At 36.7% G+C, this 17,206-nt stretch overlaps 1 protein-coding gene across 8 annotated transcripts in view; it reads right to left on the reverse strand.

Moving 5' to 3' along the window:
* The window catches only part of rimbp2b (RIMS binding protein 2b), a 118,361-nt gene that overhangs the window by 76,794 nt on the left and 24,361 nt on the right, over positions 1–17,206 (reverse strand). For all 8 annotated transcript variants that reach the window (XM_051921082.1, XM_051921081.1, XM_051921078.1 and 5 more), the window contains 4 exons: positions 13,650–13,854; positions 11,486–11,637; positions 2,573–2,649; positions 1,860–1,969 (listed from right to left, as the gene is read on the reverse strand). In XM_051921082.1, the coding sequence (XP_051777042.1) occupies positions 1,860–1,969; positions 2,573–2,649; positions 11,486–11,637; positions 13,650–13,854 (544 nt within the window). The remainder of the gene's footprint in view (positions 1–1,859; positions 1,970–2,572; positions 2,650–11,485; positions 11,638–13,649; positions 13,855–17,206) is intronic.

The following is a 17,206-nucleotide window of genomic DNA, read 5'->3' on the forward strand; positions in this document are numbered from 1 at the left end:
AAGTCAATATTTGGTATTACTAACCTTTGCATTTTAAATTTGTATTTGTTATCTCTGGTCCACTATCAAGCAGCTTCATAAGAAAATCGGCTGGTACCTTATTTCAAGCATCTTGGAGTACTTGCCCAAGTTCTTGTGTAGACTTTGGCTATGTCACTTGCTTTTGTTTCTCCTGGTCATTCCAGACAACCTAAGAGACTGAGTTCAGAGCTGTTTGGAGACCATATTCTCTCTGTTGCTAAATACTTTGTTCTACTTTTGCTGAAGATAGTTCTTATGACCTTGGTAGCGTGTTTAGGTTATTGTCCTGCTTTAGATTGAAGTTGGACAAATAAGATGCTTCCATGATTATACTGCATGAGGAAACAATCTACCTATACTTCTCCAAACTGAGAATTCCATTAATTCTGTCCAGATCATCAATTCAGTTTTATAAAATAAAGACATTATTTAAGGGGACATTAACTATTCTTCACTGTTGGCTACCAACACTCATTCATGTAGTGCTTTCCGGTTCTTCTATGGACGAACTATCTTCAGTTTCAGCCAATTGTCAAATATTTACTTGTCAGCCCATAACACTTACTGCCACTGTTCAGCACTCCAGTCCTTGCATTTTTTTGCACAGGTGAGTCTCTTTGCTTTGTTCCATTTTGGAAAAATTGCTTTTGGGCCACAACTCTTCCATGAAGACCGTCTCTGATAAGACTTCTCTAGATTAAAAAGGTTTATATGACATCAGAGATAATGGCAGTGCTACTGATTTCGACGGGATGTTAGTATGAAGCATGTATTGCCTGGTACAGTTTCCTTTGTAGACCACTGCATTTCTGGTACTTACACTTGCCCATTTCCTTGTGTTCCTTCAGAAGAGCTTGAACAGGACATCAATAAATTCCAGTATGTCACATAATTCCTACTTAGGCAAGACCTTTCTGATTGCTTGTGTCTTGACATTAATTCATGTTTGCAATGGTTTAAGAATTTAAGATATGAAGGTTAAACTGCCGTATCTGTCATAGTTTCAACTTTTGCTCTGATTGAATCTCACCCAGTTTGATTCCTTCTATATGTTTTCCTATTTCATTTAATCAGTTTACTTCAGCTAACTCATAATATCATTGATAATTAATATTTGTTATCTTTGCTTTATCATGCATTGGTAAACAAACCTACATTTGTCAAAGCAAATGTTCCTTTTATTATTTTAATAAAATAATTTTTTTAATAAATTAAACATTTCTGCAACATATTTTTTGTAAAATGATTAGTTGGAAATTTGAAAGTTGGTCTTTTCTAACTATATATTTATATAAAAACATCTAGATTGCCTATATTCTGTATAGACTGGAAACTGAGCCTGATAACATGCAGAATTTTTTTTCTCTTCAACACTCTTACCATTCCAAATTTACAACACTGCATGTCTAAAACTGGATTAAGCAGGTTAGGGTGAGCATATTATGTTAAATTAATCTTGTGTCATTCTACATACTAATTTTAAAATTGTTTTGGGATAAATTGTCATGTGTTTTGTTTCAGGCCAAAACATTAAGATGTCTATAGATATTTACAAAAAATGACTCCACAAAGACACATTTAGTGTGTGTATATATATCTCATACTTGTATACACATTATATAGCCCTTTATTTGCTGAGACTGCACCTACAGCTAGCTGATTTAAGAACTTTTATACAGGAATTTAAAACTCTGGGTAAATAAATTTCCTTGAAATAAAGCATCAAGCTAATTTTTTTAAGAAAGATACTATTTCTTGGAAATAATACATATTTTGTATGTGCCTTTAAGCCAATGAGTTACTACAAACAAAAAATACAGAAATAATGGTTAACATACCTTCATAGAAACCATCTTCATCCATATTTCCATAAACATAAAGGTATTTTCCTGCCACAAGTGGAAGCTCAGCCTCGGGGTTCTCATTTGGCCCATCGTAAGGATTGTAACTGATGAAGCAGAAAGCATTGGCGTTAAAATTAAATAAATATTGCATGTATTATATAAAAATAACATAAATCAGTGATAGCCTTGCTATCATATAATAGCATATAACAACATATAACTTGGTGTTAATCAGCTATTAAAACTACAAAAAGGTAACAGGAGAAATCTCCTTGTGTGAGCTTGTTAATGGCATCATTCAGGGATTATTGTTAGGGTGGTTGGTTTTGGGTATAATTGATAACTACACTAACAACAAATGTTGAGGAAATATTCAAAAATGAGCTAGCAACTGGAAAAACTGAGATGATACATACTAAAGTAAATAAAATGCAAAATGTGAACCAATAACCTACAACAGCTCAATCATAAAACTTTATATGTTCATGCTAAAAGAGCTTTCTTCCTCTTGTTAGAGAAGCAATACTACGGGAAGAACCTAAGCTCTTACAAGAGAACAAAAAGAAGAACACAAATTCCATACAACAGCACCCCAAATATGCATTCATCCTAACAATGGCACATATGATAGTGTATTTCTAATTAGAAAATGATTTTGATTTACCTCTACCTTAAGACTCAAATTCAGAGGCAGACTCTTGACATACCTGTACCGAGCAATGCAAAGACGAACCTTTCCTGTATACCTCACTTTAGCTGTAGTGGAAACTAGTTCATTGTCCATCTGTTTAAAAACAAAATGCATATCAACACAAGTAAAATAGAAACATATTTAATAATGGCAGTATACAGAAAAACTGACTAAATGAATGAAATTATTATTATTACTTTGCATTGGTATCAGATACACTTAAGGAAATATCTATGGTACTTTGGTGTCATGGAACTGGATTTAAAATGCCTGGAAGAGCATGAACATAAAGGATATTTTATTGTATATATTAATACTAATTAATACTAATTCCCATTCATGCCATAAATTTGGAATTCTGGAGGGTCTTCCATGTCTCATTAATCCCTAGAGATGTGCGGTTATTCTTGTGTTTCTTGGCAAAATTGTATAAGAGGAAGTGGCTAAGCAAGCATCCCTTATTTTGCAAGGTGAGGTTAGAGGTGATGCCAGAAGCCAAATCTGGAGTAACATTTATTGGTGATATCTGCCAGTTTCTATGGCTAAGGTCACTGTTGTTTTTTTGACTTTTCGAGGCATAGTTAGATAATGGGATAATGTGTAAATCCTGAATAACTGCTTTTGAACACTGACATGATAATTTTTGAAATAGAGAAACTAAGACAAGATTCAAGTCTATTCTGTGGTGGTTAAAAAGGAGACTATGTCAAATTCATGACATAGAAACATGAATTCATCAGAAGAAATACAGACTCAAAAATAGTTGTGAGACAGCAGACCAGCTCTTCCAGCTGGCACTATGACAGCATCTCAGAGTCTCTATAGAAAAATATCGGTTTCCTTTACTAGATCAAGTGTCGCGCCTTTATTCTTGCAAGTTGTAATAAGGTGGGTTTATAGGACCCTGCCATGAAGGTACTTTGCATCCATTTCTATTTATGATTTTCATGGACAAAATGCCGAGGCTTGGAAAGAATTCTGGACAGGGACCTGCAAATCAGCTGTTCGTGTCTGGCTGTGGTGTTCAGGACATTTTCTAACAGATCACAGCTAAGTGTAAAGCAGTTTGGAAAATAAGTAGTACTTGCAAATTGAAGATTACAGTTCAGTTCCAGTAAAGAGTGGCTTGCTGCTTCAAGCTGATGAAGGTAACTTGTCCCTAGCGAGTAAGAGTGAGTGTACAGAAGATACATGAGTGTGTCTGGCTAACTGATTGGTAGCAGCAGTGGAAGTACTATGTGTTGTTGACCAAAAAAGATTTAGAGCAGTAGTTATCGACTAAGAAAAAATATTTCAATATTACAAAACTTAGGGGTAACCCCCGCCATAGAAAAACTAAATACATCAAAATCTAAAAAAAAATGCTTTGATGGATTTGACTAAATTTTGTCACTCTTATGGAAAAAAGAAAACTAGCTGACCCATTTTTTAACAGATATTTGTCAATAATAATGCTATAGCAAGTAGGATATTCTAAGTCACAGCATCTTTTTTCCCGGCTTTGTGCTGTAATCATGCAGAGAAAATGGGCTTGCCAGTTTATGTAAATGAAGGCAGCTCCAGAAGTGATGGAAGAGTATATGAACACAGCCACTGAAAATAGGATGGACGGAGGTGTCCTGCACAGGATAAAGAAATAAAATGTGGCGTCAGCTGTGAATGATGAAGGTCTGGCGAAGCTCAAGTAAAAGATATGTTTAGCAAGCACAATGAAGCTGGAGTCAGGGTGCCAGGGAGGGAGAGTGAAATAAAAAAGGAAGTTGTTTACTCTGCAGGGAGAGACAGAGTCAGTGTAAATGCTACCGAAGTTAAAGTGTCCCACACGACCACCTAAGTAGTAGACATTATACATAAGTTTCAAGATAAAATTTCATTTAACCTGTTCTTGTCTGCACAATCCATACTTCTCACCTGTTTTGAACCTTTCCTACTGTACTGTCAGTGACTCCCAAAGTCATCTACTCCCGGTCTTAAATAGCTTACATATATATTTATATCTATGGACTACAAAATTAAAACATAGTAATGGTAGTTTTTTTCCACTTCAACCACTACAGAAAACAAACCCGAAATTAAAATGGCTATGGCAAAGAAAAATAAATAAATAACAGAACTGATGAAAAACAAAAAAAATAATGCTTGAGTGAAAAAAAAATCTTACACATATACTACTAATAATAATACTTAATTCAAAAGTCAACAAAAAGCAAAAGTCAACAAAAGTCAGGGTCAGGAAAAGCAAGAATTGATCTATGGCAGGAATGTTTGACTCCTGGGTAATTGTACCATGTCCAGGAGTAAGCAGCTCCACGGAACTTAGAACACTACAAATATGTTTTGTGTACAAAAAAGTACTGAGACACATCCTGTAACACAGGTCTGGTGAAATTCCTGAGTTATGATAAAAAATGATATATTAATTGTTGCTGAGAAATGTACTATGTTAAAACAGATTAAGCTTAATAGCTGCCCAATTATTATTCACTATTACTTGAAGCAAACACATTGTACACCATAAGGCAGCATTAGAAAAACTATATAATCACACTTTGCTTTTGTATTTTTGCCAAGAATTAATGCAATCAATGTCAAATTATATGGCACTAGAACTTAAAGGAAATTCTATGACATAATTTGCAAGTTAGTTGCAGGCAACACAGACATATAAAGCCACTCAGAGAGCATTACTGCAGTGCCATGTTACTGTATGTGATTAGTTATCCTGAAGCGGTTGCAAGTGCTTTAAATAGCCAACCAAAGGCAGCTGAAATTTCCCTTTATCTTCAACTGTTATTATACATTTCATGACATTAACTAATTGACTGTAGTAAATTATTAAATACAAATTTATCATATAGAGTGATATCTTGTTAATTAATGTAAACAGAAGTGTCTTTTTAAGTGTTTTATACTAAATTACTGAGTTTCCGAATTTATACTGTGCAATAACAGTAAAAAAAGTTAAAGTTGTTATTAAAGTATGGTGAGAGAATAATGTTTTTGTATCATATTAATTATGTTTCTCTTATGTGTGATTTTATCAATTGCACATAATGATTCACAGTGATTTCTTGCCTTGTTGAATTTTTAGCTTTACAAATTAACAGCTGTGCTGTTTAAACTATTCCTGAACATATCGAATGTGTTAGTAGGGAAAAAAACAAAACAAAAAAAAACACACACACTCTGTAATCTTATTATAAAAACAAACAGTATCAAGAAGAATTACCTAATAACACTGAAACTGGTGTATTTGGCTGTGTTAAACTGCAGATTAAGCAGACTTCCATTTGCTTACAAATTCATCAAATTCTGCCTAAACCAGAAGAGGTGGCAAATTGTGATCATTTTAGGTGCATGTAAATATTTTACTGTTTAGAATCAATCCACAACAATGACCACATTTAAACAAAATGTAAAAATGCATATTTTAATGATACATTTCATTAAGAACTCCAATTGTGTGACCAACTTCACTTTCAACCAGTGACCACCAGTTTCATAGCTTTATGAATTAATTCAGTTTGTTTTTTTTTTTTTTTTTTAAAAAAGGTTAACAAAACTTCTTAATGTAATATTCATATATATTAATCGTTTTGTTGTTTGGATATTTTATCAAGGATTCAGTTTTGGGAGCCTCTTCAACGAGACTATCGATAACGTTACCAGATGAGCCAGACAGATGAGAAAACTCACACAAAGCAAGGGGTAGGTGCAATAAAATGCAGAAGTGCTTTTATTAAAACCATCAAAAACAAGAGTGTTCAAAAGAGTGCAGTGGTTAGAAGTTCATAAATAATTCAATAAAACAAGTGAATTTTGGAGATTAAAATCCAAATAAATAAATCAATTAAAAGCAAGGTGAAAAATACAGGCAGAAAACCGTCCTTTAAAATCAAGTCCCTGGTGCTTCCCTTTTAAAACAGACATCCATCCATCCATTGTCTCCCGCTTATCCGAGGTCGGGTCGCGGGGGCAGCAGCTTGAGCAGAGATGCCCAGACTTTCCTCTCCCCGGCCACTTCTTCTAGCTCTTCCGGGAGAATCCCAAGGCGTTCCCAGGCCAGCCGAGAGACATAGTCCCTCCAGCGTGTCCTGGGTCTTCCCCGGGGGCCTCCTCCCGGTTAAACCAGATACTGAAATCATAATTGGATATGTAAGGTCATCCATCCATCCATCCATCCATCTTCAAACTTCCTTAATCTAGTTCAGAGCCATCTGAAATTATAAGATTCTAAACATTTTAGTCCTAAATAGATGATATATATTTAAATATATTTAGTTAAACATATATATTATATATATACATATATATATATATACTCAATAAATATATATACTCAATATATACTTATATATATTATTATATACTTATACATACTTATATAAGTACCATATGCCTAGGGGGGGGGGGATCATTTTTATGACCCAAGAAAGAGAAACTCTAATTCCAGAATAAACTCGAGAGGTGTCAGGTCAGACAAAAAAAAAAAACTGTTGTCAAATTCCATCACAGACTTTAGAGTGCCTTAGGCCCAGAGAATAATTCATCCCATGTCACCTATTTGTAGAATGTCAGCATAGTGTAATAGTTCCATCTTTTATAACATGAATTTGGGGGTTTAGCAAATACTAACTAATCAGGGAGACAATAAACAAAAAAATAGACATCAACCTGTAACACTTGTTGGCTGACAACAGAAGGCAGCTCATTCATATTCGATCTCGTTCTTTCGGTCACTACCCATAGCTCATGACCATAGGTGAGGGTAGGAACATAGATCGACTGGTAAATTGAGAGCTTTGCCTTGCGGCTCAGCTCCTTTTTCACCACGACAGACCGATGCAGAGCCCGCATCACTGCGGATGCCGCACCGATCCGCCTGTCGATCTCACGCTCCATTCTTCCCTCACTCGTGAACAAGACCCCGAGATACTTGAACTCCTCCACTTGGGGAAGGATCTCGCTACCAACCCTGAGAGGGCACTCCACCCTTTTCCAGCTGAGGACCATGGTCTCGGATTTGGAGGTGCTGATTCTCATCCCAGCCGCTTCACACTCGGCTGCGAACCGATCCAGTGAGAGCTGAAGATCACGGCCTGATGAAGCAAACAGGACAACATCATCTGCAAAAAGCAGTGACCCAATCCTGAGCCCACCAAACCGGACCCCCTCAACGCCCTGGCTGCGCCTAGAAATTCTGTCCATAAAAGTTATGAACAGAATCGGTGACAAAGGGCAGCCCTGGCGGAGTCCAGCTCTCACTGGAAACGGGTTCGACTTACTGCCGGCAATGCGGACCAAGCTCTGGCACCGATCGTACAGGGACCGAACAGCCCTTATCAGGGGGGCCGGTACCCCATACTCTCGGAGTACCCCCCACAGGAGTCCCCGAGGGACACGGTCAAACGCCTTTTCCAAGTCCACAAAACACATGTAGACTGGTTGGGCAAACTCCCATGCCCCCTCCAGGACCCTGCTAAGGGTATAGAGCTGGCCCACTGTTCCGTGACCAGGACGAAAACCACACTGTTCCTCCTGAATCCGAGGCTCAACTATCCGACGGACCCTCCTCTCCAGGACCCCTGAATAGACTTTTCCAGGGAGGCTAAGGAGTGTGAGCCCTCTGTAGTTGGAACACACCCTCCGATCCCCCTTCTAAAACAGACATTTCTCCAGCTTATCCTATTAGGATCTTGCAATCCATTGAGAACTCAACCAACAGGCGCAGACAACCTTTTTATTCTGTGCAAGTTGCAAAGGCTGTGTCCACCATGGGGAGGGGCATAAACATCCAAAACAAATGTGTGTGAAAACATCCTCGGCATGTAATAAGTTCATAAGGACACTGCAAATAGCCCAACATTCAGTTTGCAAACCTGTGCTTTAATTGTAATGTGTCTAGGGTTACATCATTTTTATTAACAAAAACGGAAAGTCTACCTCTCTTCTTCTTACTGTTTTCCTTCTATTTTCACCTGAATGCACGATATTATAGCAATCCACTGTAACCAGGGAGCCCAGAGTTGCAGCTGTCAACCAGGTTTCCGTGAAGCATGTGAGGCTATAGCATTTCCTGTGGTACCTGGTCGGTGCTGAAAAAAATGGTCAACCACTTTGTTTGCCAGTGACCTGATACTGCCTATGATGACAGAAGTCAGGTAATGTCACTTACACCTCTTTCCCTGGAGCTACCACGGCAGCTCTGCTGACAGCCCCCAATTATTATTTACTTGCAGAGCAAAATCAACGTATGTCACCACTGCTCCAGGCCAACAGTTAAAGACCAGCAATTTTAGGACAGAAGTAAAAGTTAGGGATTAGTGTGGTTTGTATGTACTGTGTGGAATTTAAGGTTAGTGAGGTTAGCATGAACTGTACAGAATTCGAAGTTACTGAGGTTAGCGTGTACTATGCCTGCCTGTAAACTTCTAATCTAAAACTGCTGGTGTAGAACTGTTAGTCTAGAGTTGCGGTGACATGTGGTGTTGCAGCCATACAAATTGATGCATTTTGGCAGCGACACAACTGGCTCTGGTGTGCTAGGAGACAAAGGGTGCAAGTCCAAAACATCGTCCAGGAGCAACTTCTCCCAGCCATACAAGAACAGTTTGGTGACAAACAATGCCTTTTCCAGCATGATGGCGCACCATGCCATAAGGCAAAAGTGATAAGTGGCTCGGGGAATAAAACATTGAAATTTTGGGTCCACGGCCAGGAAACTCCCCAGACCTTAATCCCATTGAGAACTTGTGGTCAATCCTCAAGAGGCAGGTGGACAAACAACCCCCCGACAAATTCTGACAAACTCCAAGCATCGATAATGGAAGAGTGGCCTGCCATCAGTCAGGATTTGGCCCAGAAATTGATTGACAGCATGCCAGGGCAAATTGCAGAGGTCTTGACAAAGAAAGGAGGGCCAACACTGCAAATATGGACTCTTTTCATAAACTTAATGTAATTGTCAATAAAAGCATTTGAAACATATGAACTGCTTGTAATTATACTTCAGTATACCATAGAAACATCTGACAAAAAGATATAAAAACACTGAAGCTGTAAACTTTGTGAAAAGCAATACTTGGGTCACTCTCAAAACTTTTGGCCATGACTGTACACTAGTCATTTCTTGCAGGTTGTGGTGTCCATGTAAGAAAAGGTGTGCCAAGAGCCTGAAATGGCAGTAAACAGTAACAAACAAGTAAATAAACAAACAAACAAACACGGGAGTTACTGTAACTGGTATCCAATGATAGATTTTATAGCCCCAAAAGGACGTTTTGCATTTTTAATACAATTAAACCTGTAATTGCGTTATCAGGTTTGGAATTAAATCTCATTTAGAATTTTTAAACAGATTTATCACAGTAATCAGATACACCTAATTTTACAAACTTGTGACACTTGTTGTACAATCAATTCAGAGCTCATTTCTGCCCTGCCTGACTTTATTCAGTCCTCATTGAGTGCCATGTTATTTATATCATGTGGTAGATTTGGTCAGACGTATTAACAGATCTGCACATCTTAAATTTACTTAGTAGATTTTGACATGTTCTGTTACTTAGCTACTGGTTAACAGTAAGTGGTGAAAAAGGTTTAAAAAAGCTAAAATGCCAGTTAACTCCAAGGACATCTACTAAAGACACAACCAAACTGCTCAGTGCTGTGTTCCATGCCAACCTAAAAAAACAAAGCCAAAATGGAGATGAGAGGGCAGTATAAAAAGGGAGAGCAGAGATTGTTAATAGGGAATCCTACCAAGTCCAAATAAAAAAAGCTTTAATGTCCTGTTCTTTTCATCTTGCTATTTATTATGCACTTTACATGTCCTACTGAAGCACATATACAACTTCAAAAAAGTGCATTTGCTATGTATAACTAGCAACAAAAATTGTAACTTTGTTACTAGCATCATCCATAATGTTTAAACACAAGACATCACAAAAAGCCCTAATTTCCTGCAGAACAAGAACCCAGAAACAAAACAGAAGTGCTAACTATAGATAAAAGTTTATTCTATTGCTTTTAAACAAATTACCTTTTAAAATCTTGATCTGTATTGCAAAATCCCTTCTTATTGCTATACAAAGGTGAAGAAAAATACTTTAAAAACCTGCATAACATAATAATTTACCATACTCAGCCTAAACAGTAATACAACTGCTACATGTGTAATTTCAACAGATGATTAATTTCCGCTTGGCCAGAAAATAAAATCATTAAGCAACCTGTCAAGTAGCACTCTAAAATAAGTATAAACCATTTGGCTAAAATTAATTAAATCCCATATATTCATTATAATTGAAACAGCACATGACTGCTTGAAAATATATATATAAAAAAAAGCAAAAATTATAAAAATGTTTAATAATTTAAAAGAAAATATCAATATACAAATAGCAGCAAAACAATGGCAGCTGACAGTTTCATCTTTTTTGTAAGAAGCGATGTGTTCATTCATGTTCTCCATATTTTATGATAATGCTAACACCGTGAAGATACAATCCGTACAAAATATGAAATTATACCTTTAGTGTTCTGATATTTAAGGAATATACTATTATGTTAATTCTGTGAATAAACAAAGGTTATAACTGTTTATATTACTTTTATATGCAATTTTCCCTCAGAGTAAATGCTCTGTAGTACTGTTACTTTATTTGTTAAAAAGTTATATAAAAGTAATAATATACTAATTGCACAGGGCTGAGGATATCGAGTTTTGGATCTCCAAGAGTTAGGCAAGAATATACTGTAAATAAAAAAAGAAAAATGTAGAAATATTTCCTTAAGAGACCTGACAGGGTGCTATAAACGGCAACATTTCTAACCATAACTAAACAGCATAAAAAAAATTCAGCAAGCCTGTTTATTTCTTTATGCTATTCTAAATAAACTGACCTTTACCTATTTATGTCCGACTGACCTCAGCAAAGAACCCACGCCTGGGACTGTTAGGACCAGACCTGACAAGGAATGCTGGTTTGACAGACAGGAAATCGGTTTTGTCAGGAGATTTCTGGATAGGTCGGATAATTTCTGAGATCACAGTTCTAGCTGAAGCAGGGTTGTCATTACCTACAATTAAAGCATATAAAATACAAGAAGATGATGTATTGCACATCTATAAAGCAAAAAATTTATGCATATGGATTTTACAGCAAATTAAGACCTTGCTAATCTTCTAAAATCAATCATATTAGAAACTGTGTAGAGGAACTGAAGTACTCTTTACTATAACAAAACCAGACCACAATACTTGAGGCAAAATATGCACTCATTCAGCATTGTGATACAAACATTCAACATATGAATTAGTGACTGACAAGGAGGTTCTAATGCATTATACAGTATGTACTTACACATATTTTTACAAAAAGGTCTACTGTTTTTTGAGTGACATCTCATTAGTCATCATTTTGTGTATTTGTTATTCAATAGTCACCAGCATTTTGTGAAACTGTTATTCATGGGTCCCATCATTTTGTTGTCATGTATTACTAAGCAGGTGATGCATGTGTAACTTCAAGATGGCTATGTTATAAACGATGACTGCACACTTGAGTAACCTGTCAAAATTTTGATAAGAAAAATGTTAATTGTTACTGAGAAAACAAACGTAGACCGTTTTATAACCTTGAGTTTAGCAACCTTCCTAAAACTTTTAATAAATATCTATTGACCTTTTATGCATCATCTCTGGCTATGTCTGACTTTTTCTCTGTAGAGTGAATGTAAAATTTCTTTGGAGCTATTTATTTATTTGTCTGTCTGGACTCTTATGGAAAGCTCCCAGTGATCACAAAAGTGCAACAGTACTGAAATCATGTAATTTTGTTCAGGTTTGTCCTACATTACCATTCCAGTAATCTGGGTTCAAAACCTAGCCTAGCCACTATCTGAGTGAAGTCTGAGCTTTGTCAATTTACATGTATTGGTTTTCCCCACCGTACTCCACTTATCTCATCTTAAACACATGCATGTTCGCTTAACTGATGACTTTACATTGTCCTAATATGGTCAATGTGTGTGTCCTTGAGCCCTTCCAGGGTTGGTTCCTATTTTACATCTGGTTCTGCCTGAATAGTCTTCCATCACACAACTCTGAAAAATAATAAGCAGTGTGGAAAATAAAAGGATGGATAGAGTCTGATGAAATTTTTTCAAACATGAAAGGCTCTCTAGTGGTTAAAAAAAAAGTAAAGATAGATCTGGACACAAAGCAACTGCTGTGAGAACTGTGGTTATTATGTTGCAAGTACTTCAAGATGCCAGTGAGTAGAGTGGAGACCAGCTGCATTATGTTTGGACTCCCACAGGACTTGAGGAAGACAGCCTCTCTAGACTCTCTCTAGAGCTAGGTATGGCATGGAAGTGCATGAGTACCTGGTGCAGCTATTAAGAGCTCTCAGAGTGCAACCCCAGAGTTTTTACACAGTATACAGTGGAAACAATTCTTCTGGTGTACTAGTAAGTGGTTTATAGCCCAGGCTGAAATGACTGATCCAGAATAACTTTACAGGAAGTGAGTGTTTAGCATGAACTCCATTTGCTGGAGAAAGTGGGCAGAACAGGGACTTAGAACGAGAGGAAAGTGCTAGTTGAGTATCATGGGTAAATTGACTGGACAAGCATCATAATAAATAGGGATCCCAAGATGTATAGGCTGGCCCTTTGAGACATAGTTTATTGTTTTAACCTGTTTTGTTTTACTTGATATTGTAGTGGTCAGATATTTCACCTTTAAGTATAACACTACTAGATTATATGACTTTTGTGTTACAAATTGCACAAGAGTAAAGCATGAATCACTAACATTTACTATTAAGAAAGCACCATCTTTTAAATACACTGTTGGTGTGGAATGTTGTCCACATTTTTTGAATGTATAGCCTAATTTTTATATACATATAAAGAGGATTAGAACAACAGAGCAGATGAGGTTATTTTAATATAGGAGTTACAAATTTGCGATCAACTTCTATATACACAAAAATATAAAAAGCTTTGTAAATAAAATGCATAAAGCATTTGCCTGAAAAAAGATTATTCTAATTGAGCTTGTGCAAAGTAAAAGTAAGTGTCCTTACCTTTCCCAGATGGAGTAGCCAGACCATTGATAATCTGAGAAAGGGACTTATTTAAATATCCTGGAGAACCATATACAGCTAAAGGACTGGAGCTAAGAAAATCAAATTTCCCAGCTTGCAATCGAAATTTCTCCAACTCCTCTGACAGCAGATTGAATTGCTCACTCTGAGTCCGACATTTTTCTTCCAGTTCACGAACCTTGGCCTATTCATGAGATATTAAATGAACATTTAAACGTGCTATTACAACAAAGTAAACATGTCCCACCACCCCCATAAAACAATCCTAATGGTTTATGTTAACCAGAATTTCTCTATACCATGCAGTTACAGTGCCAAGAACCTAACATAATGTTACATCCCTAAAAGGTTTTAAAATAAGATACATATATGTGATCTATAACATTGTATATAAATATGTTATTATTACATAATAAATCACAGTTTACATAACTTATATAACTTTCTTTACTGGGAAACAAAACTCATTTAGTAAACATTTGCATGCACAAGTTAGTAACAAACAATCGAATATAATATGTCCTTATAATATGCCATTACAAAATTATTTACTGTAATTGATTTTACTTTTCTCCAGACATTCAATATCCACATTCACTCTGTAGGTTAAATAATCACTATAATGCCTACTTGCTAGAGTAAAGCAAATTAATTTTCATTAAATCGATATTCACATTATTTTGTAAAACTAACATACTGGATATACTGCAGAATGTATTCAATATTATTCCTTTATAATGAGAGTACAGACTCTAGTACCCTCCCCCCCTTAACACTAGAATTCCTCAAGGCCATGAAAAATACATAATCCAGGGCCAACTTAAATTCCTTCACACCTGTCAATTAGCGTCTTTTGTGTTGTAATTGTGTCAATCAACACAAGCAGCCTGTTATCCCATCCCCCCACCACCACAGTTCAACTCGGCCAAAAAGTTCTCCCAGCTCAAGGCTCTTTGTGTGTGAGATGCCTGGAATTGTAGAGGATAAATAATATATTGTTATTTGGAACACATGCATTTTATGTGTGTTCCATGTCTACAACGATCTAGGTAAACTTTTTTCATGTTTCAGTACTACAGTGATCCCTCGCTATATCGCGCTTCGTCTTTCGCGGCTTCACTCCATCGCGGATTTTAAATGTAAGCATATGTGAATATATATAGCAGATGTCTGCGGTCTACAGTACGTGTGCTTCCTCAGTTGATTTACCCATTTGAATTCAAACAAGGGACGCTATTGGCGGATGGCTGAGAAGCTACCCGATCAGAGCACGCGGTTAAGTTCCTGTGTGCTGCTGATTGGCTCAGCGACGGAGTGCTGCATTAACCAAAAAGTCTAATCTCACTCATTCAGCATTAACGTGCCCAAGCGCCAACAGAAGATGCAAATGATTGCAGAAAAGGTAAAAGTTTTGGATATGTTGAAGGAAGGAAACAGCTACACCGCTGCAGGACACCATTACAGCATCAATGAGTCCACGATTCTTTTTATTTAAAAAGGAGGAAAAGCATATAAGATCTACGGCCTCAGTGTCCTTTAACCAGGGCGTAAAACGAGTTGCAAGTGGACGTGATAAGGCAGTAGTCTGGATGGAATCTGCTTTAGGGATTTGGATTGAAGAGTGCTGGAAGAAGAACAACGGCGGTGCTAAACAGTCGCCTGAAGAGGCTCCTTTAGAAGAGCTGTAACGCTATCCTTTGTTGTGCAGTAAAATTAAACTCATCGTTATCGGACAAGTCGTCGTGTCATTGTTGGTGAGTAACCATAATTAATTATCTACGTACAGTACTTATTACATGTACATAGTTTAGTGTCACTGTACACACATTTTACTGTATACAATTTTTCTTGCATTGTACATATTTATTGCTGGTGGCCTGTCTGTCGTAATGGCTGTAACATATGTGATATCGGAGACGCTCGATATCTTTAAAATAATATTTAGGTTTACTGTATGTAAACTGTGTTTATATACATAATTTCAACGAATCTTACCTAATATCTAAGAGAATACAAAGGGTTTATGCTGTATAATTTTGCGTGAAATGTTTATAATAGTGTGGAAGAGTTTATAAGGGCTTAAAATATATAAAAATAACCATATAAACATATGGTTTCTACTTCGCGGATCTTCTTATTTTGCGGGTGGCTCTGGAACGCAACCCCCGCGATGGAGGAGGGATTACTGTAATGACAAAATTTTAACATGAAGTGTATAATGTGTCAAGACTGAAGTCCTAATATCAAACAAACACTTTCACAAAAGGTACATGTATAACAAAACAAGTGCGTTTTTATTGAAGACTATAACTGAAGAAAAAGAAATTGGGTTAGGGTACAACACCGACACCACCGCTTGGGTGGTGCAGCGGTAAGAACTGCTGGCTCATAATTCGATTCAAGGCGCTTCCTAGAGTTACCATTTTGAGTAGTGAGATGCTCTTATTGTTACTATTATAGAATAAAAACATACATTTGATTTGAGTCTGTAACAGTTGGTATAAATCTATGGTACTTGTAAAGGTTAGCATTTTTTTTTTTATTTCAGTTTTATTCTCAGTGTCACATTCACGCTCCCCGCAATCCGACACTGCTGTTTTCAAATAAAGACGTGCTATAACAGAGGTGAACTCAGAGGGTTCTACATCGGAGAAGGAACAGAAGCCCTCCCGGCAAGAAATGTCCACTCACACATAAGAACAACGCAGCTGCACCAGGCATAAAGGCGAAAGATGGCACAGTTTGGATGCAGCAAGAGGTTGGGGCATCATTCTGCCAGTCAACCTGACACACGCATGTCCTTCAACGAAAAAGCAGGACATGCCAAGCTTGGAAAGGTATTGGGCAAAGTTCTGTTTGTAATTATGTTTTGTGATGGTTTTTATATAAAAAACATTTATATGTTACTTATATAAAAGCTGCATCAAATGTTATTTACCTTGATTTATTTGCTTCCTACAGCGTAAAGTCACAAGTAGATTGGTGGCCTAGGATTACAAGTTTTTTCGTAGGTTTCAGGGATTCTAGTGTTAAAAGGCACAATGTACAGACTGCAGTATATTAATTTGGCTAAAAGTATATGGTAGAAATTGTGTGAACTTGGAAAAAAAAACAAATAAGGAATCCACATCATTTATACGGAATTTTTTGCTTACTGCAAGAAGGCTGCAACTGAATACATTTTCCTCCTCCAATTTCAAAAGGAATAGAGAAAGTTTTGTTTCTCCAATAAGCATCATTGTAGGCAGGGGACTTTGAAACTTTGCTAGTTTAGGGAAGGTGGACAAAACCTCTATATTCTAGTTTGACTGCAGTAATGATGCTTCTAATGTTTTACTAGTTAAGTGAAGTATACAGTAATCAAGCAGCATTTTTATACTTAGGCTGTTTGGGCTAGAGGAACAGTGTGCAAACAGAACAGACAAATGGTTAAATAAGCAGTTCATGAAACGAAGATTTTTGATGTGGAAAGAAACAAAGAAATGTTTCTTGTGGGCCTATGGCAATACTTAAAATCTATGTATGCAACAGCACAA

Source organism: Erpetoichthys calabaricus, chromosome 18 (genome assembly GCF_900747795.2).
Source record: "Erpetoichthys calabaricus chromosome 18, fErpCal1.3, whole genome shotgun sequence".
Taxonomy (NCBI): domain Eukaryota; kingdom Metazoa; phylum Chordata; class Cladistia; order Polypteriformes; family Polypteridae; genus Erpetoichthys; species Erpetoichthys calabaricus.